The sequence below is a fragment of the Pelophylax lessonae genome (assembly GCF_965119305.1).
Source record: "Pelophylax lessonae genome assembly, chromosome: 10".
Lineage (NCBI taxonomy): Eukaryota > Metazoa > Chordata > Amphibia > Anura > Ranidae > Pelophylax > Pelophylax lessonae.
The window spans coordinates 57,662,358-57,686,212 of record NC_138777.1 but is presented as its reverse complement, the minus strand read 5'-3'; the positions used below and the strand labels follow the sequence as shown (position 1 = coordinate 57,686,212).

Here is a 23,855-nt window from a genome sequence, read left to right as displayed (position 1 = left end):
TTATCTGAACGGGTATTTAGCACGGCTGGGGGCGTTATAACAGACAAGCGCAGCCGCCTGTCCAGAGACAATGTGGACAAGCTCACGTTCATTAAAATGAACCAGGCATGGATCCCACGGGACTTTTCCGTACCTTATGCAGAATAGCAATGGATACCGACCTTACCCACCCATTGTTCCATTTTTGCTCTTTCTCACTCTTTTGGGGTGTACCCTCATTTAAAATTTTTGAAAAGAAGCAGTGTTGGCTACCTCGTCCTCCTCCTCAGGGCCAGATTAATGTAGGGGCTATTGGAGCTGCAGCTCCAGGCCCCTACCTTTTATATAGGCCCCGGGTTGGCCATATTCACTGTTACCGCTCTTCTGTCACTTGTAAACACAGAAGTCTGGCTTCTATGCTCGCTTCCCCAGGCAGCACCCTCAGAACCTCCCCACACAGCGTGAAGGCCGGACAAGGAGGGACAGTTGGCGATGCATGGATGTGTTTATGGGCTTCAGAGACAGCATCCCATGTTGAATTAGGCATGCATGGCTGCACCCTTCCTCCTCTGGGTGCATGGCAAGGCACGGCCCTTAAGGCCCTTCAAAATCCTCAGCACCAAGCCCATGATGCTGTTAATCCGGCCCTGGTCCTCCTCCACCGCCGCTTCCACCTACACCGCCCATAGGTGTGCGCAGCCTATTGCATTAAGGTGTGCACCCCAAAGTTGAAATACACATGCATGTGTTTGCCAGCAGGGAGAGTAATGTATCGGGGCCATGTACCTGTAGGCAAGGAGAAATAGAGCAGAGCAGGTCCCAGGGAGATCTTTCCCATCTCCTCACTGGCAATGCTATGTGCCCTAGGTGATTAGGGTGTGCCCAGGCACACCCAGCACACCCTGTGCGCACGCCTATGTCACCGCCACATCCACCACCACCTCAACCTCCCTCCTACTCCATATGGGCCTCGTCCTTCAGAGATGAAGAAGAACATTGTTTTATTTTTCTGTTTTTTTTTTGTTGTTTTAAGTTATTTCCCTATCCACATTTGTTTGCAGAGCACTTGCCATGCTCTTAATTACGTTTTGCTGCCATTTGCAGCACTCTAGCCCTTTCCTTTGGTGTTTTAGAGCCATTTTAGTGCCTTAAAGTTCGGGTCCCCATTGACTTCAATGGGGTTCGGTGTCCGGGAAAAGTTCGGTAAAAGTCCGGGACACGGACCCGGACTTTTTTTTAAAGTTCGGCCGAACCCGTCGAACACGGACATCTAGGTGTTCGCTCAACCCTAAATGTGAGGGTTTACAATTACTTTAATTTAAAACAAAAAAAGAGGCAAATCTGAATCAGCGAGAATAGACACTGCTGCCCCAATTTCATTTTATATTAACTATCAAAAGACAAGATGTATAATTATTGGTTTTGATTCCATAGCAAACAATATGACTGCGTAAACTATTATGATTTGATATGTACTCTAGATATCTCAGCGAAAATTTAGCATGCATCATGTACAAAGCCTGTTCTTTACATGTATGTGACCATGTCCAATTGTCCATATATAAATAAGGAATTAGAAAAAATACTTACCGTTTCTTAAATATTCAACTTTCTCTCCATTAATATCAAATATCCACTTCGCTGTTGATCCAAGGTCCACTTTAGAAGTACACAGATCTAAAAACTAAATGAAAAGATACAAATAATAAGGTTATAAGAAATAAAACAGTTAAAAAATCCAGAAAATACAGGTAATGTAAACGGAATATATTCAAACATAATAATTTTTTACTGTTTCATTGCTTTTTGCAATACAAATTTTATCAAATTTTGTGCTGTTTGTCCACAAATTGATAAGATTAAAGTTAATGGTTTCTTCTAACATGTTGGGAAAAGTGTAAGACTCCCCCAGCATTCCCTATTCCCTCCCAAAGGAGCATACACTCACCTTCCCCCGCTCATCCACTGCTCCCCTCAGCTACCAGGACCAACTTGTTGGTGCCCACAAAGGCTTATAAATACATTTCCTGGCCCAATGTAGTAGCCCCTGGCTAATCAGGAGTGGCAATACACAGTACAGAATTTCAAATCTTAATGCAGCTCAGCTCCAAATGCAACCCTTTTAAGCCCCATTGCCCAACCTGTAGCCCTCTGCACTTTGGCAGTCTGTAGTGGGAACATTGATTAGAGTAATCATATTGATTTCTATTAGCCATTTTCCCAATTTCGTATTGTCTTCTGCAGCATATACCCAGCCAAAAATGTAGCATATGTAGACCACACTCTCTGACCCTAATTTCCTATATTAGGTCTGCAGTTTTTAACAGTCCTCCCAAGCACTACATATATTGAACATTATGTGCGACCCCTTGATGATGTCAGGGGCCGCAGTTGAGGCCTCCTTAAGCTCATAAGTTGACAACTACCGTACTGATTTTTAACCACTTTACCTCTGCTCACATTGCTGCTACTGCAATGTGGCTCGTTCCCGTCCAGCGACGTAGACCTAAGTCGCTGGACTCCTCCCCCTGTAGGCGGCGCTCGCGCGCCGCCAGAGGCGCGCTCCCGCTGTTTTCAGTCACAGCGGGAGTCGGGCCAGGGGAGGAGCAGCGGCGATCGCCGCCGCTCTTCCCCGATCGTCGGGGAATCGAGTGTAAACAGAGCGGGCGGATCTCCTAAGTGACAGGGAGTGACAGATCGGAGTGTTCAGCATAGCTGAACATCCGATCTGTCCTTCTGTCACATAGTCACATCCCCCCCCACACATCAGTAAGCACCAGGCATACATTAACCCCTCCCTCTCCAATAAAATTAACCCCTTCACTGCCAGTGTCATTTTTACAGTAACAGTGCATATTTATAGCACTGATTACTGCAGTAATGTCACTGGTACCCCCAAAGGTGTCAAAAATGTCAGTCAAGGGTCCGATCTGTCCGCCACAATGTCGCAGTCCCGCAAAAAAAATCGCGGATCGCCGCCATTACGCGTTAAAAAAAACCACCAAAAATGACAGAAATCTTTCCCGTAGTTAGTAAACGCAATAACTTTTGCGCAAACAAATTAAAATACGCTTATCGTGATTTTTTTTACCAAACATAGGTAGCAGAAAACAAATTGGCCAAAAATTTTAAAAAAATTTGATTTTTACATTTTTTTGGGGGGGAATTTCATATAAAAAAATGTTAAAAATATTGTTATTTTTTCAAAATAAACGCTCTTTTTTTGTTTATAGCGCAAAAAGTAAAAAGCGCAGAGGTGATCAAATACCACCAAAAAAAAGCTCTGTTTGTGGGAAAAAAAGGACGTAAATTTTGTTTGGGTACGGCGTCGCACGACCGCGCAATTGTCAGTTAAAGTCACACAGCGCCGAATCGCAAAAAGTAGCCTGGACGTAAGACAGCAAAATCCTCCGGTGGTAAAGTGGTTAAGCTTTGGACTGTCCCTGAAGATTGGGCAGAGTTGGGAATGATGGAATGTGCCTACCTCTTCCATTTCATCCAGTGTTGTGGAGATGACATGTCCATCTTTCCCACTACCATTTACAAACACCAGAATTCTCCCAGTAGAACCTGTAGAAGGCGACTCTCTGTGTTTGGCTATTGTAAGTTTAGTCTTTCCTATATTCAATGAGCTAGAATTCATAAGTCCATTCATAGTCCATGTCATTTTTCCAGATAGAAGAGCACTCTCTGCAAGAAAAAAAATACATGTGTTAAAGGGAAACCTCACTCTCTCAGTCAACATGGACTATTTCTAATCCTTCTACTGCTAGCATCAGTAAATAGATAGGAAAGTATATCAAATGTACTTGTTTTACACTTTTTTTGCATTTCTTCAGTTACTTCCTGGTTTCCATGCCTAGGCAAAGGATGTCATATATCCCAGGAGTCTTGAGGAGGGGAGGAAGGGTTCTCAGCTCAGCCAATGCCTGAGATGGATTCCAGGAAGTAAATGCTTCTTGCCCTTACTCAAGAGGGCCACGGTCAGAAATGCCAGGGGGCGTTTTTCACAATTATTTCTCAGCAAAATAAAGCATGGAGACTTGGATGGATGGGGGAGTTTGCTTTAAATACTAAAAATGAATGAAATAGCATTTTTGGTTTGTGGTGCCCAGTTGCAGTGCAGTTCCACTTTAAGGAACCAGTGCATTCTCTTTGTCTCTAGAATAGGACACTCAGCTTTATGGTTATTCAGAATGCATTTTGGCAATGAACGGCATTCTACCAACTCTGGCATATGCCAAAGTCATGCCTGAAAGCATTTGTGGGACGATGTAATCTCTTGTGGGTTGCCAGTCATAGATAAGCAGGATTACTCACTGAAAACTATTCATGGTCTACATTTTACCCCTATATCACTAAGGTGATTTATATCACGTGGCTGATTTGGCATAAGTGGAACAGGGTAAAGGGAACTGCTTCCAAATATTGGACCTACATAATTTTACACTTGTATAACATTGTAGTCTTGTACCATATAATCACATTATGATTAGCAATAAAATAACTGTCAGCAGTGGTCCTGGAAGCTTTTATTTACACATGCTAAAATATGTATTTTTTTTGCTAGAAATTACTGTAACCCTCTTCTCTCAAAAAGACAAACATGTCAAGTCTTAAAGTGGAAGTAGAGTTAATTTGTAAACAAATGGCTGACAGGCAGGGAATAATGACCTATTGGTCTCTTCTGCCATAAATGCATCATTTTGCCTGTCAGCTGTCATGCTCACTGAGCCATGCATACACAGCTCAGCGAACATTTACAGCCCGGATCCGTGCCTCGGCATTGCAACTCTTGTGTGCATGCGTGGGAGTGATGTCATCACGGCCTGGCCTATCAAGTGGCTGTAGGCACGGGACCTGGAAGGAAGAAAAGGCGAAAAAGGAAGCGTTGGAGGTCCAGCAGATCGATCTCATTGCAGCACTGGAGGACACCATATGACAGGTAAGTCTGCCATAATGTACTAATATACTGTGCATACTAGCACATTATGACATAACCCACCTGGGGGGGCCCTAAAAAACACATTTTATAGTGGACTTTACTTCTGCTTTAAAATTGTACATGCCCTTGGAATCTCAAAAAATGATGGTACCCAAATTTTTCTATTAAGCAATGCTTTAAAAGCCTCTACAGGTTATCAGTTTAGCGTTAACCATGAACTATGGCCTTCCAATTATTGGTCTTGCACCGACGTTTGTGGCGATAACTCATGGGTGTAGTGCAATTTATGTTTACATACATGTGCTCGACCTACACTGCTCTTTTTTTATGGGGTGGGTGCAAGGTTGACATGGGTGCTTTAAAAAATGTTTTTTAATTGTTTTTATTTATTTTATAGAATAATAATGTTTACACTTTTATTTATTTTTTTTACTTTGTTGCTATCCCTTGCTATGTGATGGCAAGGGCAGGGGACAGGTACTTTAGACCCCCAATGTCTTCCCTGCCCTTCAATGCAGCTAGTCAAGCATGGATTTTCCTTGCATAGCTGTACCGATGGCTACACTAGCAGAGGAATGACAGCTGTGACCCTGGAAGTGAAGTATTGCACGTTTCTATGTCTCTTATACATCTCTACGTCTCTTCCTGGGTCATTAGTTGCAGGAGAGATCTGAAAACAGATATTCCCCAAGTTCCTCCTACTCTCCCAACAAAAACAGGAAAGCCCAGAAGCCACTGTGGGTGCTATGACAGCTTCATAAAAGTGATCAGGTGGCTGTAGAGCTGCCCAATCACTTTAAAGGATAAGTTCACCTTTTAAAAAAATGTAAAATGAATACACATCTTTTTGCAGGTAAAAGAAATGTGCATTTATTTTTATTTTTTTATTGGGAGCCCTCAAAGGGCTCTTGCAGACTCTATGTGTAAGCTGTGTGCTCAAATGAGCATTCAGTTACACACTGACAGGTGTCCACTGACAATGAACTACCACAGCACTCAACAGCATTGTTGTAGTTCATTGAGAACTGCATCCCAACAGCCGTAAAGGCAATATCACCTGGTCGAACCGCCCCCCTGTAATGTAATTGAGCGATGCATGCTGGGTTGCCAATGTTACAGGGGGTTGGTGCCACCAGGTGACGTCACCAGATGGCCCGCTCCTTAGCTATTTAGGAACTGTTACACGGCAGGGCAGGCAGACCACGGTAGCCTTAGTTATGAGCTTTTTTCTTTTTTCGTGTTCAGTGGTGTGGCAGGCATCGTGATTAACAATGGATCTACATCGGGGGACATTGTTTTTTTTTTTTATTAAAGGAATTGTCAAAAACTGGCTCCTGTCTTTATTTACGTTTACACTTTTTTGGTGTATGGGTAGGGGTACTATGTACCCCATACTCATTCACATGGGGGACCAGGATCTGGGGGCCCCCTTGTCAAGGAGGGCTTCCATATTTCGATAAGCCTCTCTCCTGCAGTCCCCCCACAACCATAACCCAGGGTTGTGGGGAAGAGGCCCTTGTCCCCATCAACATGGGGAGAAGCACCCCCCCATGTTGGGAGCACGCGGCCTCGTATGGGTCAGGAAGGGGAGGGGCACTCGCTCGTCCCCTCCCTTTCCTGACCTGCTGTGCTACATGCTCGAATAAGGGCCTGGTATGGATCTGGGGGGGACCCCCATGCTGTTTTTTTCACAAATATTTTTTGCCGGGAATTATTTTTTTACATTTACCCGGCTGACAGCTGATGACTTATCAGGCTCCCCACACCCCTCCCCCTGCAGAACACACCTGCGATGGAAGGAAAAAAATGTAAATCATCTATGGGCCGCTTAAGCCTCAAATTGACCTCTACTCCTAGTCTTATAATGAAGAATGGATGCTATCAAAATAAAAATAAAAACATCACATCAGTAATACTGCCACTACTACGTCATCAGTTTCTTGTCCAAAATATTCTCAATGTCCAAAATTTGGCACTGAAAATTCTGCACCTAAATTTCCGCAGCAAATTCAAATGATCCACACTCATCATGGATAGGCAGATGTCTTAAAACCTGTTGTTCTCAATGAGACATATGCCCATCTATGGGCAGCCCAAGACAGCAGCTGTGTCTCTGGAATCTCTGGAGAGTGATTATTACTACTCATCAAACTTTGGTTATATCCATAAATGTGGGTGGCTATTTTCCTCCATGCCAGGTCTGCTCCACTGTAGCAGACTAGCCTAAATACATTACAAGTGTCTCTGATGAGAATAAGAAGACCTGATACAGGTATATAGGAGAACATTTAGGGTTTATTCCTACCAGAAGTTTTGTCTATTTTTGGCATTTTCCAGCAGGGGAAAATGAATTTAAATAAGACAAAATAGTTTCTAGTAATTCCCATACCCAGCAAAATGTTGAATTAAAATAAAAGACCTCTATGCAGCATTTGTGATCCACTGGCCTGTGGTATTCCATTCAAATCAGTAAAATGGATTACTAATAAAATGAAATGTGTCTGAAAACACATGGCAGCAAAAATTTAAATGAACCTGTGTTATACCCATGAATACTTTAATACCTTTCTCTAGTATGATACACTCAGCTTCCCTTCACACTAGGGATCGACCGATTATCGGCAAAGCTGATTATCAGAGGGCCGATATTCACTTTTGCCGATATATCTGTATTGGCCGATATTACCGATATTCCAAATATTGCTCATGTAAGGATAAAATGATGTCACATAGCATAATTCCATTTACAAATGTTATTGAATATGCCGCTCACATATGTACAAAAGATATAAGCAATTCCACATTAGCAGATCTGCTGGCAGATCGGTATCTCCCACCCACTTGCCGTAAGTGATACCCGGGTGATACAGCTCCATTCGGCATCCACTCAATACCGCTCCGTCTCTCCCCCGCTCCATCTCCCACCCACCCGATACCGCTCCGTCTCTCACCCACTTGCAGTAAGTGACACCCGGGTGATACCGCTCTGTCCGGCATACAATCTCGGAGGTCACGTGATCACGCCCCGGATGAGAGACGGAGCGGGTGAGAGATGGATTGGGCGAGAAACAGAGCGGTATTGAGTGGGTGCCGGACAGAGCAGTGTCACCCGGGTATCACTTACGGAAAGTGGGTGAGAGATACCGATCTGCCAGCAGATCTGCTAATATGGAATTGCTTAAATCTTTTGTGCATATCTGAGTGGCATATTCAATAACATTTGTAAACGGAATTATGCTATGTGACATCATTTTACCCTTACATGAGCATTACCACCTAATGGTTGGAGGAAGAGAAGACTAGTCTCGGACCCTGATATAAGATGTACAAAATATCGGCCAGTATTGGCTGATACCGACCAATATATCGGTATCGGCATCAGCCCTGAAAAAAACATATCGGTCTATCCCTACTTAAACTTGCCACACTATGCAGGAGAGCACACCATGCTCAGTTCTCTAGCTATGCTGGGAACTCAGTGCGCTCTTCTCCAATGATCAGACTTGTCCTGACACGCCTCCACTGCACAGCCATTTACTGAGAAGCTCAGTGTGCTGCTACTTCTCCTCCCACCAGCTCTTATGAGAAAACAGAGGAAATGTGATCACTTTTAAAAAAAGGAAAAGGTATTTATGAATAGTTTTTATATCTATGCAAAAATGTTTTGCATTTTATTTCTATTTTAAACTGAATGGGTTGATTTACAAGGTGATCGTTTACAATCACTTTAGGCTACAAGTCACTGAAGCTTTACCCAACACAATACTATGCACTGTTACAAAAAGCTTGGTGATTGGCTTAGCATTGACATACCCCTCCATACGGGGTATTTTCCCTGCTCCTATCAGCTGATCGGAGTAGCAGAGTAGTAAAGAAGAGGTAAGCCCCTTTTACAAGGGCTTCATGTGTTAACTTCAGTCACGGATTCCGTTTACATCAGTTATTCACCTGTTTACATTCGTTTTTCGTCATCTACTGTTTTTTAAATGGAACAAAAATGCAGACTTGTTCTATTTAACCACTTAAGCTCTGGAAGGTTTTATCTCCTTCATGACCAGGCCATTTTTTTCTATATGGCACTGCGCTGCTTTAACTGGCAATTGCATACAACGCTGTACCCAAATTAAATTTATATCAGTTTTTTCACACAAATAGAGATTTTATTTGGTGGTATTTGTTTGCCACTGTTTTTTTTTGGGGGATATAAGACCAAAAATGTTGAAAAAAAAATAAATTTTTTACTTTCTGCTATAAAATATATCCAATTAAAATAAATAACAAAAATACAATTTCTTCATCAGTTTAGACCGAAATGTATTCTGCTATATTTCTTTGGTAAGAAAAAAAAAAAAAAAAATATTCCAATAAGTGTATATGGATTGGTTTGTGTGGAAGTTATACAGTCTACAAATGATATGTATATATATACTGGAATTTTTATTTATTTATTTTATACTAGTAATGGCAGTGATCAGCGACTTATATTGGGACTGTAATAGTGCGGCGGCAATTTGACATGGTTGGAACTGACTAACTGACACTGACATTACCAGTGACACTAATAGTGTAATCAGTGCTAATATATACACTGTCACTGTACTAATGACACTGGCTGGGAAGGGGTTAACATCTTGGGGCATATAAAGGAGTTGTAAAGTCAGAAGGTTTTTTATCTTAATGCGTTCTATGCATTAAGATAAAAAGCCTTCTGTGTGTGGCAGCCTCCCCAGCACCCCCTAGCACTGACCTGAGCCTCTTTATCCAGCAATGTCCATGAGTCCCTCGCCTGTCCGGGACTCTCCCTTCTGATTGGCTGAGACACAGCAGTGGCGCCATTGGCTCCTGCTATCAATCAGGTCAGTTAGTTAATTAGGAGAGAGAGGGGATGGGGCTGAATGGCAGCTCTGTGTCTGAATGGACACGCAGCGCTGCAGCTCGGCTCGGGTGATCCCCAGAACAAACTGCTTGCTGTGGGGGCACTCAACAGGAGGGAGGGGCAAGGAGAGCCGAAGAGAGACCCGAGAAGAGGAAGATCAGGGCTGCTCTGTGCAAAACCACTTCACATAGCAGGTAAGTATAATATGTTTGTTATTTTTATAGAAAAAAAACAAGACTTTACAATCCCTTTAACTGTGTGTCTACAATATGTAATCTGTGCTGCTTTTACTAAGAGATGGGGTTGGTTTTTCTCCCTGCTTTGTAGGGAGAAAGAAACAGCCACATTGCAGCTCTATGTACAGAGCCCTGTGTTGTTAGTAAACACAGAGTTCTGTACTTCGCTAAGCCAATCAGCAGGTCCCAGCCATAAATCATTGACTGGGACCTAATGACTAACTTGTACTGTATCAAATCACAGCACAGATGTGCGAGTGAAGGGCGAGCTGTCATTACTGACTTGTTTTTCAAAGGGAACTGTCTGGGGTTGTCATTATTATCATTCCTTGGCTACTTGGTGAGTCAATGACCCAGAACAAGAATCGGCATATCAGATAGCCCATCAATACATAGCTCACCCATGCAGTTAGGACCATGCAGTTAGAAATGATAGTGATTGATAGATAATAAACTATACAAGCAGTATGCAGTAGCATGTTGAAACAATCAGGAGCACACAATTTGAGCTTTGTGCAATCATGCAAGATTACTGATACTATATGCTACTTGTGTAGCTTACAATGTAAGGAGCTGTTTCTTCCAACATATAAAATGATTCTGTCACTAGAGAAATATGGGGGCTATTATTGCATGGTCCTTCTAAAAATGCAAAATTTTGGCTGCATCTTACATTAGTACTTTTAAGCCATGGACCTACAATAAATATGATGTAAATTGGTGTCAGGGTTACGTATTTCTGTGCTTATTCTAAGTTACATCTTCGGTCCAAGGGTGACAACAGTGCTTCTGCATAAATATTCACTTCCTGACCACCCCTTAGCAGATATACTGCTACAGGGCGGCCCTTCTGTGCAGAATCACGTATATATATATATATATATATATATATATATATATAATATATATATACATGCAGTATCTCACAAAAGTGAGTACACCCCATCACATTTTTGTAAATATTTTATTATATCTTTTCATGTGACAACACTGAAAAAAGTCACTTTCCTATAATGTAAAGTAGTGAGTGTACAGCTTGTATAACATTTTAAATTTGCTGTCCCTTCAAGAAAAATCAACACACAGCCATTAATGTCTAAACCGCTGGCAACTAAAGTGAGTACACCCCTAAGTTAAAATGTCCAAATTGGGCCCAATGTGTCAATATTTTGTGTGGCCGCCATTATTTTCCAGCATTACCTTAACCCTCTTGTGTATTGAGTTCACAAGAGCTTCGCAAGTTGCCACTGGAGTCCTTTTCCACTATTTCATGATGACATCATGGAGCTGGTGGATGTTAGAGACCTTGCACTCCTCCACCTTCCAGTCTCCAAAGGGAGGGGATCATTCTCTGCTATAGTATGTCACAATACATGTTGGCATTCATGGTTCCCTCAATGAACTGTAGCTCCCCAGTGCCGGCAGCACTCATGCAGCCCCAGACCATAACACTCCCACCACCATGCTTGACTGTAGGCAAGACACACTTGTCTTTGTACTCCTCACCTGGTTGCCGCCACACACGTTTGACACCATCTGAACCAAATAAGTTTATCTTGGCCTCATCATACCACAGGACATTGTTCCAGTAATCCAGGTCCTTAGTCTGCTTGTCTCCAGCAAACTGTTTGCTGGCTTTGTTGTGTATCATCTTTAGAAGAGGCTTCCTTCTGGGATGACAGCTATGCAGGCGAATTTGATGCAGAGTGCGGCATATGGTCTGGGGACTGACAGGCTGACCCCCCCCCCCCCCCCACCTCTTCAACCTCTGCAGCAAAGCTGGCAACACTCGTCTATTTCCCAAAGACAACCTCTCGATAGGACGCTGAACATGTGCACTCAACTTCTTTGGTCGACCATGGCAAGGCTTGTTCTGAGTGGAACTGTCTGTATGGTCTTGGCCACCATGCTGCAGCTCAGTTTCAGGGTCCTGGCCTTCTTCTTTTAGCCTAGGCCATCTTTATGTAGAGCAACAATTCTTTTTTTCCAGATCCTCAGAGAGTTCTTTGCCATGAGTTGCAGTGTTGAACTTCCAGTGACCAGTATCAGAGAGTGAGAGCGATAACACCAAATTTAACACACTTACTCCCCATTCACACCTAAGACCTTGAAACACTAACGAGCCTCCATCTGTTGTGGAACTACACATCCCAGGAGCCATTGTAAAACTCTGACATTCACAGACATGACTAGGCATGATCGGAATTGTAGTTCCTGAACAACTGGGGGGCCATAGTTTGAAGACCCCTGCCCTAGATGTTTAATCTCTTCCCAGCCAGTGTCATTCGTACAGTGTCATTTAGCACTGATCACTGTATTAGTGTCACTGGTCCCCAAAAAGTGTCAGTTAGAGTGTCCGCTGCAATATCGCAGTCCCGCTATAAGTCGCTAATCGCCACCATTACTAGTAAAAAAAAAAAAATTCCATGAATATATCCCATAGTTTGTAGACGCTATAACTTTTTCCCAAACCAATCAATATATGTTTATTGGGATTTTTTTATACATACATATTGGTCTAAATTAATGAAAAAATTAGATTTTTTACCTTTTTATATTAGATATGTTTTATAGCAGTATAAAATATTGTTTTTTTTTTTTTCAAAATTGTCAATTTATTTTTAAACAAAAAAAAAAATACAGTGGTGATCAAATACCACCAAAAGAAAGCTCTATTTGTGGGGGAAAAGGGACATAAATTTTATTTGTGTTCAGCGTTGCAATGATCAGTTAAAGAGGAGTTCCGCCTGCAGAAAAAAAAAATTAAAGTCAGCAGCTACATATACTGTAGCTGCTGACTTTTATTATATGGACACTTACCTGTCCAGGGAGCCTGCGATGTCAGCACCCCAGACGATTTTTGTATCGGCTGCCAGAAGCTACTGCCACCGCCATTCTTTCTAAGGGAAACCGGCAATGAAGCCTTTCAGCTTCACAGCCGGTTCCCTACTGCACATGCGCAAAGCGCTGCACATTCTCATAGGGTCAGCGGCGGGGGAAGGAGAAGGAGGACAGAACTTCTGGTGGACGGCGTTGCGGCGCTGTCTTTCAGAAGTGGGAAAGGGTACCTGTCAAAAACAAGTACTTGTTCCCCCCTCCACCCTAAAGGGTGCCAAATGTGGCACCAGAGAGGTAGGGGAAGCAAATGAGCTTTTGGGTGGAACTCTGCTTTAAAGTAACGTAGTGCCATATCGCAAAAAATGGCCTGGTCATGAACAGGGGTAAATCTTCCAGAGAACAAGTGGATATAGTACATCAGAGGTAGGCAGTCTTAGAGAGGCGGAGATCTACCTGAACAACATAGAAGAGATCAGAGATCACCAGCATGCAGCATACTTTTTCAAAGGAGGAGTACAGCCAAAGCACGTTTGGCTGTACTTCTCCTGTGGATCACAGGAGTGCAGTTCATTCTGCAATCCTGTGACCCATTTTCAGCAGAAAGCAGGCAGAAGTTCACTGTCCGCCAATGTCACAGAGCCAGTTCCGGCATGATTGTGACACTAGGGTCAGCATCTACCTACATGCCTGGATGATCACCCGGCTCAGCCTCTCAGTGAGCCGCTAAAAGCCTGAGCCGGTCGCTCCTGCCCCTCCACACCCCAGCGCTCCGGGGGGTGGGCAAAGCAGAGAGCGGTGACTGAAGTATAGGAAGCGTTTGTTTGCTGTATAGAGCTCTTTGCCGAATGCATCCGACAGAACCCAGAGATCAGAGGGATCACCGCACCGGGACCGGACAGAAGGGTTGTCAAGTGCTCACTCTACATGGACGACGTAACGGTGTTCTGTGCTGACCAGCGCTCCATCGACAAGCTCGTCCAGACCTGTGAGGACTTCGGCAAAGCTTCAGGGGCAAAAGTCAACTGCGGGAAGTCAGAGATCATGCTCTTCGGAAAGTGGTTCCTGCCTTCTTCTGCATCCATCCCTTTCAGCGTCAAGGCGGACTTCATCAAAATTCTTGGAGTTTGGTTTGGAGCTGAGGGCGCAGCCCTGAAGTCTTGGGAGGAGAGACTGTCCAAGATGAGACAAAAGTTTGGACTATGGAGCCTCAGAGAACTCACCATCGAAGGGAAAACACTGGTACTCCGCAGCGAGATCCTCCCTGTGTTGCAGTACCTCGCCCAGGCCTGGCCCCCCCGGGTCAACACCTGCAAGGCCATCACCAGGGCGGTGTTCCACTTCATCTGGGGCTCCAAGATGGACAGAGTGAAGCGAGCAGTCATGTTCAAGGAACCCCTCAAGGGCGGTAAGGGCGTGCCCGACATCGCAACGTTACTGGGGGTGTTCTTTGCCTGCAACTGCATTCGCAGAACTTTGATTGACAGAACTTCGGCCTCTGGAGGCAACTCCATGTCCCGTTTTTTCCTCCTGCCTCTCTGGAGGTCCCTTGGATGGGACAAATGGGACAGCTCCATCCCCTACAACTGGGACACTCCTTGGTACTACTTGGACACTTTCAAGTTCATCAAGGAGCTGGGGCTGCATGGAGTTAAGCCCGACTTGTGGAAGCCAAAAACTATCTACAAGTTGATCAGAGCATCGGACATTGCTGAGACTGTTCCAGGCCTCCCTTCAGCCACTTGCAAAGTGGTCTGGAGGAATGTTTCTTCAAAGAGACTCACCAACAGGCATAAAGATCTGGCGTGGATGGCTGTCCAGGGAGGGCTGCCACTCAGGACATTTATGCATGCCAGAAACTTGTGCAGATACAGGCACTGCCCCTTTTGTATCATCCACGAGGAAACGTCCTTTCACGTTTTCTGGGAGTGCTCATTTGCACAGAGCCTGTTGAGGGCCTTGGAACCTGAACTTAAAGACTTTGTTTCACAGACTGCCATCACACATTTTGCTGTGCTGAATGGACTTTTTCATGGTACTTTTACACAGGAGGACATTGACAACGCCTGGCGGGTGTTGTGTTGCTTTAAGGACGCTTTATGGTGCGCCAGAAAGCGCCTTATCCACCAGAGGGAGAGGATGTCCATTGAGGACTGTCGCAGACTGGTTCACAGTCTGCTCAGAGACTATAACCTGATGGATCTCATGGAGGAAGAGGAGGTCTGAAGATTTCCCCTTCCCCCACTCCCCCTTGTGTGTCTTTGTCCATTCAATAAAGCTTCGGGCCTGTGATTTCATTCCCCTCCCCTTACCCCTCTCTCCCACCCCCCCATCACACCTGTTGCTTTTTTCAAATGTTACAGTATTGATTCAGTTTGAGTAACATAACGTATAGACAATGTTATTTAGTTTCATGCTTCAGGGGTATTGCGGCGTCATGCATGATGTGATGGCTCGGGGTATCCTTACTCCGCACAACACATCAGGCATCATACCGCAGAATGAATGTATGTGATTGAATGTATTTATTAGTATGACCGGAAATGTATTGTAATGTAGTGTATTTATGCGCTGCGTCGCAGTACAGGGGAGAATGTACCCCGACAAAAGTATTGTTTTTTGTATATCTTTTATGCAAATAAAGATTACATTTTCAACCAAAAAAATAGGAAGCGTCTCGCCCTTTTGGCTAAGATCAAGTGTAGTATCTGTTCTTATCAGTTGGTATGGAACCTGATGGTTAGTATCGGTGGGGGCGGAAATGAACCAGGGCGCTCCGGAACTACCGGGGGACTGGGAAGTAAACCACATCAGAGAAAGCCGGATGGGTCCATTGCCTTCTGATTTGAATGGGTCCGCCCCTGCCAGTTTGAAGGGAGCGAGAAAACTGGATTGGTTCCGTGGCCAGTTAGTACTGCTCCTGGATGTGATTGGTAAGGAATGGCGGATGGCGGTGGGAGGGCCTTTCCTCCTGGGTTGAATCTGGCCTTGCAAAAGGTTTGTCCCCAGTTGAAGGCAGGCTCACCCTAAGCTGTCTAAAGTTCTGATGCCTCCTGGTAGGTTAGGGCTACACTTGGTCTGGCCTTAGGGCCGGGGTAGAAAAAGCCCGTAGTGTATGTGCCCCTGGGGTGGCAGCCCAGGGGTGCCTTAATTCTCACTGGTGAGGGGCGGCTCGCCTTGAGTTTTTCGGCACCATGGTCACTGCACCTACACACTTTTTTAAGCACCTGCCTCTTGGGCAAGGCCTTTTGGCTTTGACTAGAGGAATTTTTATTTCGGCCGGAAGGCCTGCCTTTGTTTTTCACTTAGGCACTAATTCACTCCTCCACTTCCCCTTCCCCACCTTTTTGTTTGTGTGTATTTTTCTTTGTGGTGTGTCACTTCACTTTCACTCTTCTCTTCCTGCACGACGAGTACGGTGTGGGTCTCTGGGCCTACCTTGAAAGTCTTGGGAGGGGGTGGACATGGCCTTTTGGCTTAGTTCGCCCTCTCTCATGGGGGTCTCCCTTCGGGGGAGCCCCACCCAGTACTTGGGGTGGGCTGTTTCGGCAGTCCCCTTGGAGAACGGGGTTTGCCAGGTCTCGGCCAGGCAAACCATAGGAAGTACCTCAGTCCCTGTCAGGAGTCTTGCGCCCCGGGGGATCAAGGTATAGGTCCAACCTCTTCGGAGGCCAGACCATTTCGCACACCCTGTGCAGTTTTTGTGTGTTCACGTTGCGTGTGTGCACTTTTTTATGCACCGGGTGCTAAGTCTTTTTTGAGTGTGATTTCACACGCTTCGGGCTTTAAAAAGAAAAAAAAATAGGAAGCTTCTCGCCCTTTTGGCTAAGATCAAGTGTAATATCTGTTCTTATCAGTTGGTATGGAACCTGATGGTTAGTATTGGTGGGGGCGGAAATGAACCAGGGCGCTCCGGAACTACCGGGGGACTGGGAAGTAAACCACATCAGAGAAAGCCGGATGGGTCCATTGCCTTCTGATTTGAATGGGTCCGCCCCTGCCAGTTTGAAGGGAGTGAGAAAACTGGATTGGTTCTGTGGCCAGTTAGTACTGCTCCTGGATGTGATTGGTAAGGAACGGCGGTGGTGGTGGGGGAGCCTTTCCTCCTGGGTTGAATCTGGCCTTGCAAAAGGCTTGTCCCCAGTTGAAGGTAGGTTCTCCCTAAGCTGTCCAAAGTTCTGATGCCTCCTGGTAGGATAGGGCTACACTCTGTCTGGCCTTTGGGCCGGGGTAGAAAAAGCCCGTAGTGTATGTGCCCCTGGGGTGGCAGCCCAGGGGTGCCTTAATTCTCACTGGTGAGGGGCAGCTCGCCTTGAGTTTTTCGGCACCATGGTCACTGCACCTACACACTTTTTTAAGCACCTGCCTCTTGGGCAAGGCCTTTTGGCTTCGACCAGAGGAAATTTTATTCTGGCCGGAAGGCCTGCCTTTGTATTTTCACAAAGGCACTAATTCACCTCCCCACTTCCCCTTCCCCACCTTTTTGTTTGTGTGTATTTTTCTTTGTGGTGTGTCACTTCACTTTCACTCTTCTTTCCCTGCACGACGAGTACGGTGTGGGTCTCTGGGCCTACCTTGAAAGTCTTGGGAGGGGGTGGACATGGCCTTTTGGCTTAGTTCGCCCTCTCTCATGGGGTCTCCCTTCGGGGGGAGCCCCACCCAGTACTTGGGGTGGGCTGTTTCGGCAGTCCCCCTGGAGAATGGGGTTTGCCAGGTTTCGGCCAGGCAAACCATAGGAAGTACCTCAGTCCCTGTCAGGAGTCTTGCGCCCCGGGGGATCAAGGTATAGGTCCAACCTCTTCGGAGGCCAGACCATTTTCGCACACCCTGTGCAGTTTTTGTGTGTTCACGTTTGCGTGTGTGCACTTTTTATGCACCAGGTGAAGTCTTTTGAGTGTGTTTCACACGCTACGGGCTTCAACAAAAGAAAAAATAGGAAGCTTAAAAAGTTCAGGGGTCAGTTGTAAATAAATCAGGAGTGAGAGGTCAGTAATGTAATGCACAGTTTAGGGGTCAATACTAAGTAATGCAGAGTGCAGGGGTGAGGAGTGAGTGATGCAGAATGCAGAGGTCGGTAACGTGAGACACAAAGGGGGCAGAAGTAAGTAACACAGAGTGCAGGGGTCACAAGTATGTATCACAGACAGCATGAGTCAAGAGTATGTAACACAGAGTTCAGTAGTATATAATGCAGAATGCAAAGGTCCTTAGTAATGCACAATGCAGGGGTCAGTAGATCATAGCACACAATGCAGAGGTAACACACAGTGTGGAGGTCAGGATTAACTAACACATCCCCCACAAGCAAAAACACCCCCTTTCCACTAGCAACGCGTAAGTTAATTCCCCCTCACTCTGTAAGATTCACTCACCAGACCTCAGATGCACAGCACCTAGAAGAGTGAAGGAAGTCCTCCCAGGTCTCCCCTCTGTGACACATCAGACACATGCAGAAGGTTAGGACATTCCTTGGCTCTGCAATGCCTATCACCACTCTGATCTGAGGTCTGAGAGGCAGCAACCACTTCTGTCCAGTGGGATGGCGATCTTCTCATCCAATGGCTGTGATCAACCTATTGCCGCAGTACAGTCAGTGAGTGTTGTCGCTTTAGGACAGGAAGTTTGCTACTGGTAAGATCACAAGGTAAAAATAAAGGTAAAAAAGTCTAAAAGATTTAACCTGCCTAGCGGTATCCCCGAGCGTGACTCGGGGTGGATTTTCCATGCTGCTATCGGTATCCACGAGTCACGCTCGTGGTGGATGTGCAGAGCGCGCAGCGGTGTCTCTTACCTTCTCCTGGCGATCCAGCGATGATCTCCCATTGCTGTGATCGCCAGCCGAGATCCCCGCCGCTCGTCCGTCCTCCGTCGGTATGATGACTTCCTAGTTCCGTTCCCTGCAGCAGCAATGCTGCATGGGAGCGGAACTAGGGAGGGAAATTCAAACGTTGAACGTTGCACAAAACACAAACACATAACATTTATATTATATATATATATATATATATATATATATATATATATATATATATATATATATATATATATATATATATACATACACGTACACATACATGTGTGTGTATATATATATACACATATATATATACATATATATATTTATATAATATAAGGCATGAATTATAATCGAATCAATAATATAATTTTATTATATAATATAATATATATATATATATATATATATATATATATATATATTATATAATAAAATTATATTATTGATTCGATTATAATTCATGCGTTTGTATTTCAAATTTATCACATCTGGGATGTCTACTAGAGTCTTTTTTTGGTCAGGTTTAAGTCAGTAATTACTAAGAATTGTAGGCCTATAATACATAACGCCAAATTTCCATGCAAAAAATTGTACCGCTTTTGGTACAAAATTCCTGACATAATCATACCGCCAGGGAGGTTAAACTAATATAACCACACTATCTACAAACTGGTAAGCGGCAATATACTACATTTGTGCTTTTTTTTTTTACACTTTAAAAATCAAACTGAAAAAAAAAAACAAAAAAGTGTCATGGATTATTTTGGTAATTGGGAATTCAGGCAAATATCACTAATTTTACCCTTCTCAGCAGATCGTAAATATTTAATGTACCTTAATACACACATTTAAATTTCCAGTTTATAGAGATTCACCAATACATAAATCCGGACAATAGAAATTATTTAAAGACATTTTTTGCATATTGGACAGATCTCCAAGCATATATTTAGAGGAGTCAAAAATTTCTCAATTGTGAATGAATTTGCCCACCTCTGGTCCCTTTAATTACATGAACAATAGTCTCTTCAATCTGCAGCCTTCTGAAAGGGAACTCGAGGACTACTTCCAGTAGCTTCCCACTAAGCGTGACATAAGCTGTACCAGCCTGTCTCTGCTGATAGCTTGCATAAATCATCATTTTTGAAGGGAACAGATGTTCATGGTATGAAACAGTAATACAACAATTTAGTCATAATTAAAATTCACCTTAGCATGCTTTTATCAGTGATCAGAGAACCATTGAGCGTCTCATCAACACGAAAAAAAAAAATGTCAACTTCTTATTACAGTTGAAATGATAACCTTTCTTTAACACTGATTTTGGTAGCAATTTTTTTTCATACCTCATGCTTGTGACTATGTGACAGTTGATTAGTGAGTGTTTCTTTGTGTTCTTTTATTACAGAGATTCAAATATAGCAAGGATAATTAGAAATAAACTGTGCAAACATTTTTTCAGACTGTGTTTCGTTAAGTTAGAGCAATGTATGTTTTGGAAATTGTATATTTTGCAGTTGTTAACATGAACGGGAGTAGAGGAAGTCATCACGTCTTGTAAACATAAGGTACCAATATTCTACATTAGAAATATTGGCGATACGAAGCCTAACGTTCTGAAACATCTTCATGAAGGCCAGGTGAAATCTTATAAGATTGTATTATTGGTGAAAGTTGTGCACCCGCCTGTTAATTTACAAGGGAGCATGACCTTGTAGACAGTTGGTTTCTGATAGGACCATGCACACAAATACTTGATGATCCTGCCAGAAATCCAGTGAACTCCTAATATCCTGTTTGAGACGACAACTCTACATTTTATGGACTGAAAACCCACACTCTATTGTCAACCTTTCCAAAGTTCTTCCCTGCTGAACTACAGAACAACTCTTCCTTATCTTATGAAGATGAGGAGAGAGAGAGGTATTCAGTAGTCCAATGGAAGAGAACTGGGCAGAGCTGATAACACAGCCTGGGATTTTAGTGCAGAAGTGGCATTGGGTTGTCAACAGTAAGGCAGCTCATAGGTGAGTAATGTTTTTTGTTCACCAGTTAGGCCAACAGCTTAATGAATTTCTTCCAGCGGTTCACTGAGAGGCTGAGTCAGGTGTCGGTCCAGGGCTGTGGGCAGATCCCGACCATATTGTCTCGATTTTTCCCAAGCCTGGATCGGCTCTGTGACGTCAACCCACAGCGGGCTTTACAGGTGTACAGAACAAACTGCACTCCTGTGAGCCACAGGAGAAGTACAACCAAACAAACTTTGGCTGTACTCATCCTTTAATGTTTTTTTTATTTATTACTGAAGGAGTTTCCCATTGTAATCCATAGTTTATTGGTTTTAATATTTTTATTTTATTACAGGTACTTATATAGCACTGTTAATTTATGTATTTATAATGTGTATTACTGTAGTATGTGTACAGTGACAGCATCAAAATCTTAATTTATGGCCAGGCCCCTAACCCTCTATTATTGGGATATATATACTGAGAGACACCTTAATATGGGATGTACTGAAAGTGGAAGACCCCCTATTATGGATATACCGGGAGACCCTCTATTTTATTACATGGGTTCTCTCAGTATATCCCAGAATAGGGGTCTCTCAGTATATATCCCATATGTGCGGGGTCACTCTCAGTCAGTGTATCCCATAATAGGGTGTCTCTCACAGCATATCCCATAATAGGGCCCCTGCTCCCTATTATGGGATATACTAGTACTGAGAGACCCCTTAACATGTGATATATTGGGAGAATTTGTTCACGCAAGCGAAATACAGGGGGCAAAATGGGTGGAGTATGTAAGGGGTGGGGCTTCTGGGTAGTGGGAGGGGTCAAAATGGAAGGGCGGGGTCTGGTGCCGCACCATCTTAAAACTTCACCAGCCACCACTGGTGGTGCATAAGACCCTGGGATGTGTTTTTGAAGATCTCTTGGAAATTTACTGTGAATTTCCGCTATTTAAGCTTGTCAGCCAGGACACAAGTTGGTGTTTTCTTGGCCACTCACCAAAGTGAGCAGCATACGCTGATTACAAATTTACATAATTATTATCCACTGATACTCTTAAATGCACTCCACTTTTGTTTTGTTTTAATGTAATCTAATCTATAGTGACTTCACATATGGAGGAAATTTAAAGTGGCCCTGTGGGAATAAAAACATGGTAGCTGCCAACACCCCAAGGCTGTCCTTTTGAGTCTGCCTTCAATATCTAGCCAATTATTGACATGGAACAAGCATGCAGGACAAATGTTTAGCATTTTCAGAATTTGACCGATGTATATTTGCTTAAGGTCAGTAAATCGCCAGGCAGAATGAGGTTGACCACTACTACATGTTCTGCACTTTAGGAACCAAGTCAGCATTGACAGTTTCAAGATCTCTATTGACACACATTCACTTTAAGATCACCCGAGTCAATCCATAAAGAAGGATTAAAAGTGTGGAAATCCAGATGAGGCAAAACTTTTTTCTCCTTTGGTTTTTAAGAGAGACATGCTTTCCCGTTTTGTATTTACTTGTCTGGCATCTGAGGAGTGTTCAGTACTGTCATGTTCTCCTAGTTTCAGCTGTCATAGAGTATTATGCATGCGCCATTTCACATATAAAGGCACACCTTTATTGGTGCCAAGTGTATGAGCACCCTTGCCAGCATTCTAAATCAAACTGGAAATGTGGGTATTGCCTCAGTTTGCCCTAATCACACCCTGACCTGTCATATTAACACCCTAAGGCTTAGTACATGAAACCACCATATACTGGTGTGCAAGTAGTGTTCATGTCAGGCCACACTCAAAATACTAGCTAAGCAAGGGAGTGGGTAACACCAACAAATCTAGTTATTTGAATGGCCCCACTGTTATTGCCAACACTGCAGCTCAGTTTTAATTGGACAAGACACTCAGCATACTACAGGAGTCCTAATATTAGATTATATGTTAGATGCTTGCATTGGAAGTATAGTGTAGATTTTCCTCCTTATTACCTGCCACAGAGATTAGAGGTCTCCCCCCTAAAAAGGCTTTTATTTTCCTTTCTCCCCAGACAGTGGGTGACATCTTAGTAAAGGTATCATCCACTGTCAGTTTTTATGTCCCAAAGATAAAACAATTGTGGAAATCCCAATGCCTTCCTGTTTTGGCTATCTGTACGTTTTACACAACTCAGCATCCTTGCTCTCTCAGCCTGTGAACAGCCAGTACACAAATATATAACAAACAAAAATAATATGCCTAATTTCTGGAGTTAATCGTGCATCAAGAATCCCACACCAGGAAGCTGGGCTCACACTGGTGCAATGTGGGAAATCCTGTGAATCCTGTGTAGGTTTCCGCATCACACCTGAATCACAGAAGGTTCACACTGACACTTGCGAACCGCTGTGGGTGACAATGTAAAGTTAATGGCACCCCCAGATCAGTTTGCAGACTGCAGTGCGAGCTGTGAACACATGTGATCCGTTTCCAGTGCAGACCAAAAAGGGTCCTGTACTATTTTGGTCCTAATGCGATGCGAATTCAGGCATTCGCATCGCACAGACATCGCATGTGATCTGCACAGCAATGCGGTGTGAATCACATGCGATGTCTGTGTTTGCACCAGTGTGAACCCAGCCTAAAAATCTGACTTCAAACTGCCTCGATGTTGATGTCACCCTGAATCTATATCCACTTCCCCTCCGGAAGATATACCCCCCTTCATGACCAGGCCATTTTTTGCAATACAGCACTTTAATTGACAATTGCGCAGTCATGCAATGCTGTACCCAAATAACATTTATATCATTTTTTCTACCACAAATAGAGCTTTCTTTTGGTTGTATTTGATCACCACTGTGTTTTTTATTTGTGTGCGCTATAAAGAAAAAAAAAACATTTTAAAAAAAAAAACAATATTTTTTATTTTCTGCTTAAAGACATATAAAGAAAAAAAAAAAAACATTTAAAAAAAAAAAACAATATTTTTTATTTTCTGCTTAAAATCATATCCAATAAAAAAAACGTAAAAATCTAATTTCTTCATAAATCTAGGCCAATATATTTTCTGCTACAAATTTTTGGTTAAAAAAATCCCAAAGAGGGCATTATGATTGGTTTGCGCAAATGTTATAGCGCCTACAAGCTATGCGATATATAAAGGAATTTTTATTTATCTATTTTTATATATACTAGTAAAGGCG

At 43.5% G+C, this 23,855-nt stretch overlaps 2 protein-coding genes across 2 annotated transcripts in view; one reads left to right on the top strand and one right to left on the bottom strand.

Annotated features, from left to right (window-relative positions):
* The window catches only part of DCDC1 (doublecortin domain containing 1), a gene marked incomplete at its 5' end in the record, with an annotated part of 647,338 nt that overhangs the window by 507,524 nt on the left and 115,959 nt on the right, over positions 1-23,855 (bottom strand). Inside the window, 2 exons of the mRNA XM_082270964.1 lie at positions 1,570-1,663; positions 3,464-3,669. Coding sequence (XP_082127090.1) covers positions 1,570-1,663; positions 3,464-3,669 — 300 coding nt within the window. The remainder of the gene's footprint in view (positions 1-1,569; positions 1,664-3,463; positions 3,670-23,855) is intronic.
* On the top strand, positions 13,916-15,179 carry LOC309565770 (uncharacterized protein; the record flags this gene model as incomplete). The annotated part of the gene is made up of 1 exon (XM_082270758.1): positions 13,916-15,179. One exon carries the CDS (start codon positions 13,916-13,918, stop codon positions 15,095-15,097), a length of 1,182 nt encoding a protein of 393 aa, XP_082126884.1. The 3' UTR covers positions 15,098-15,179.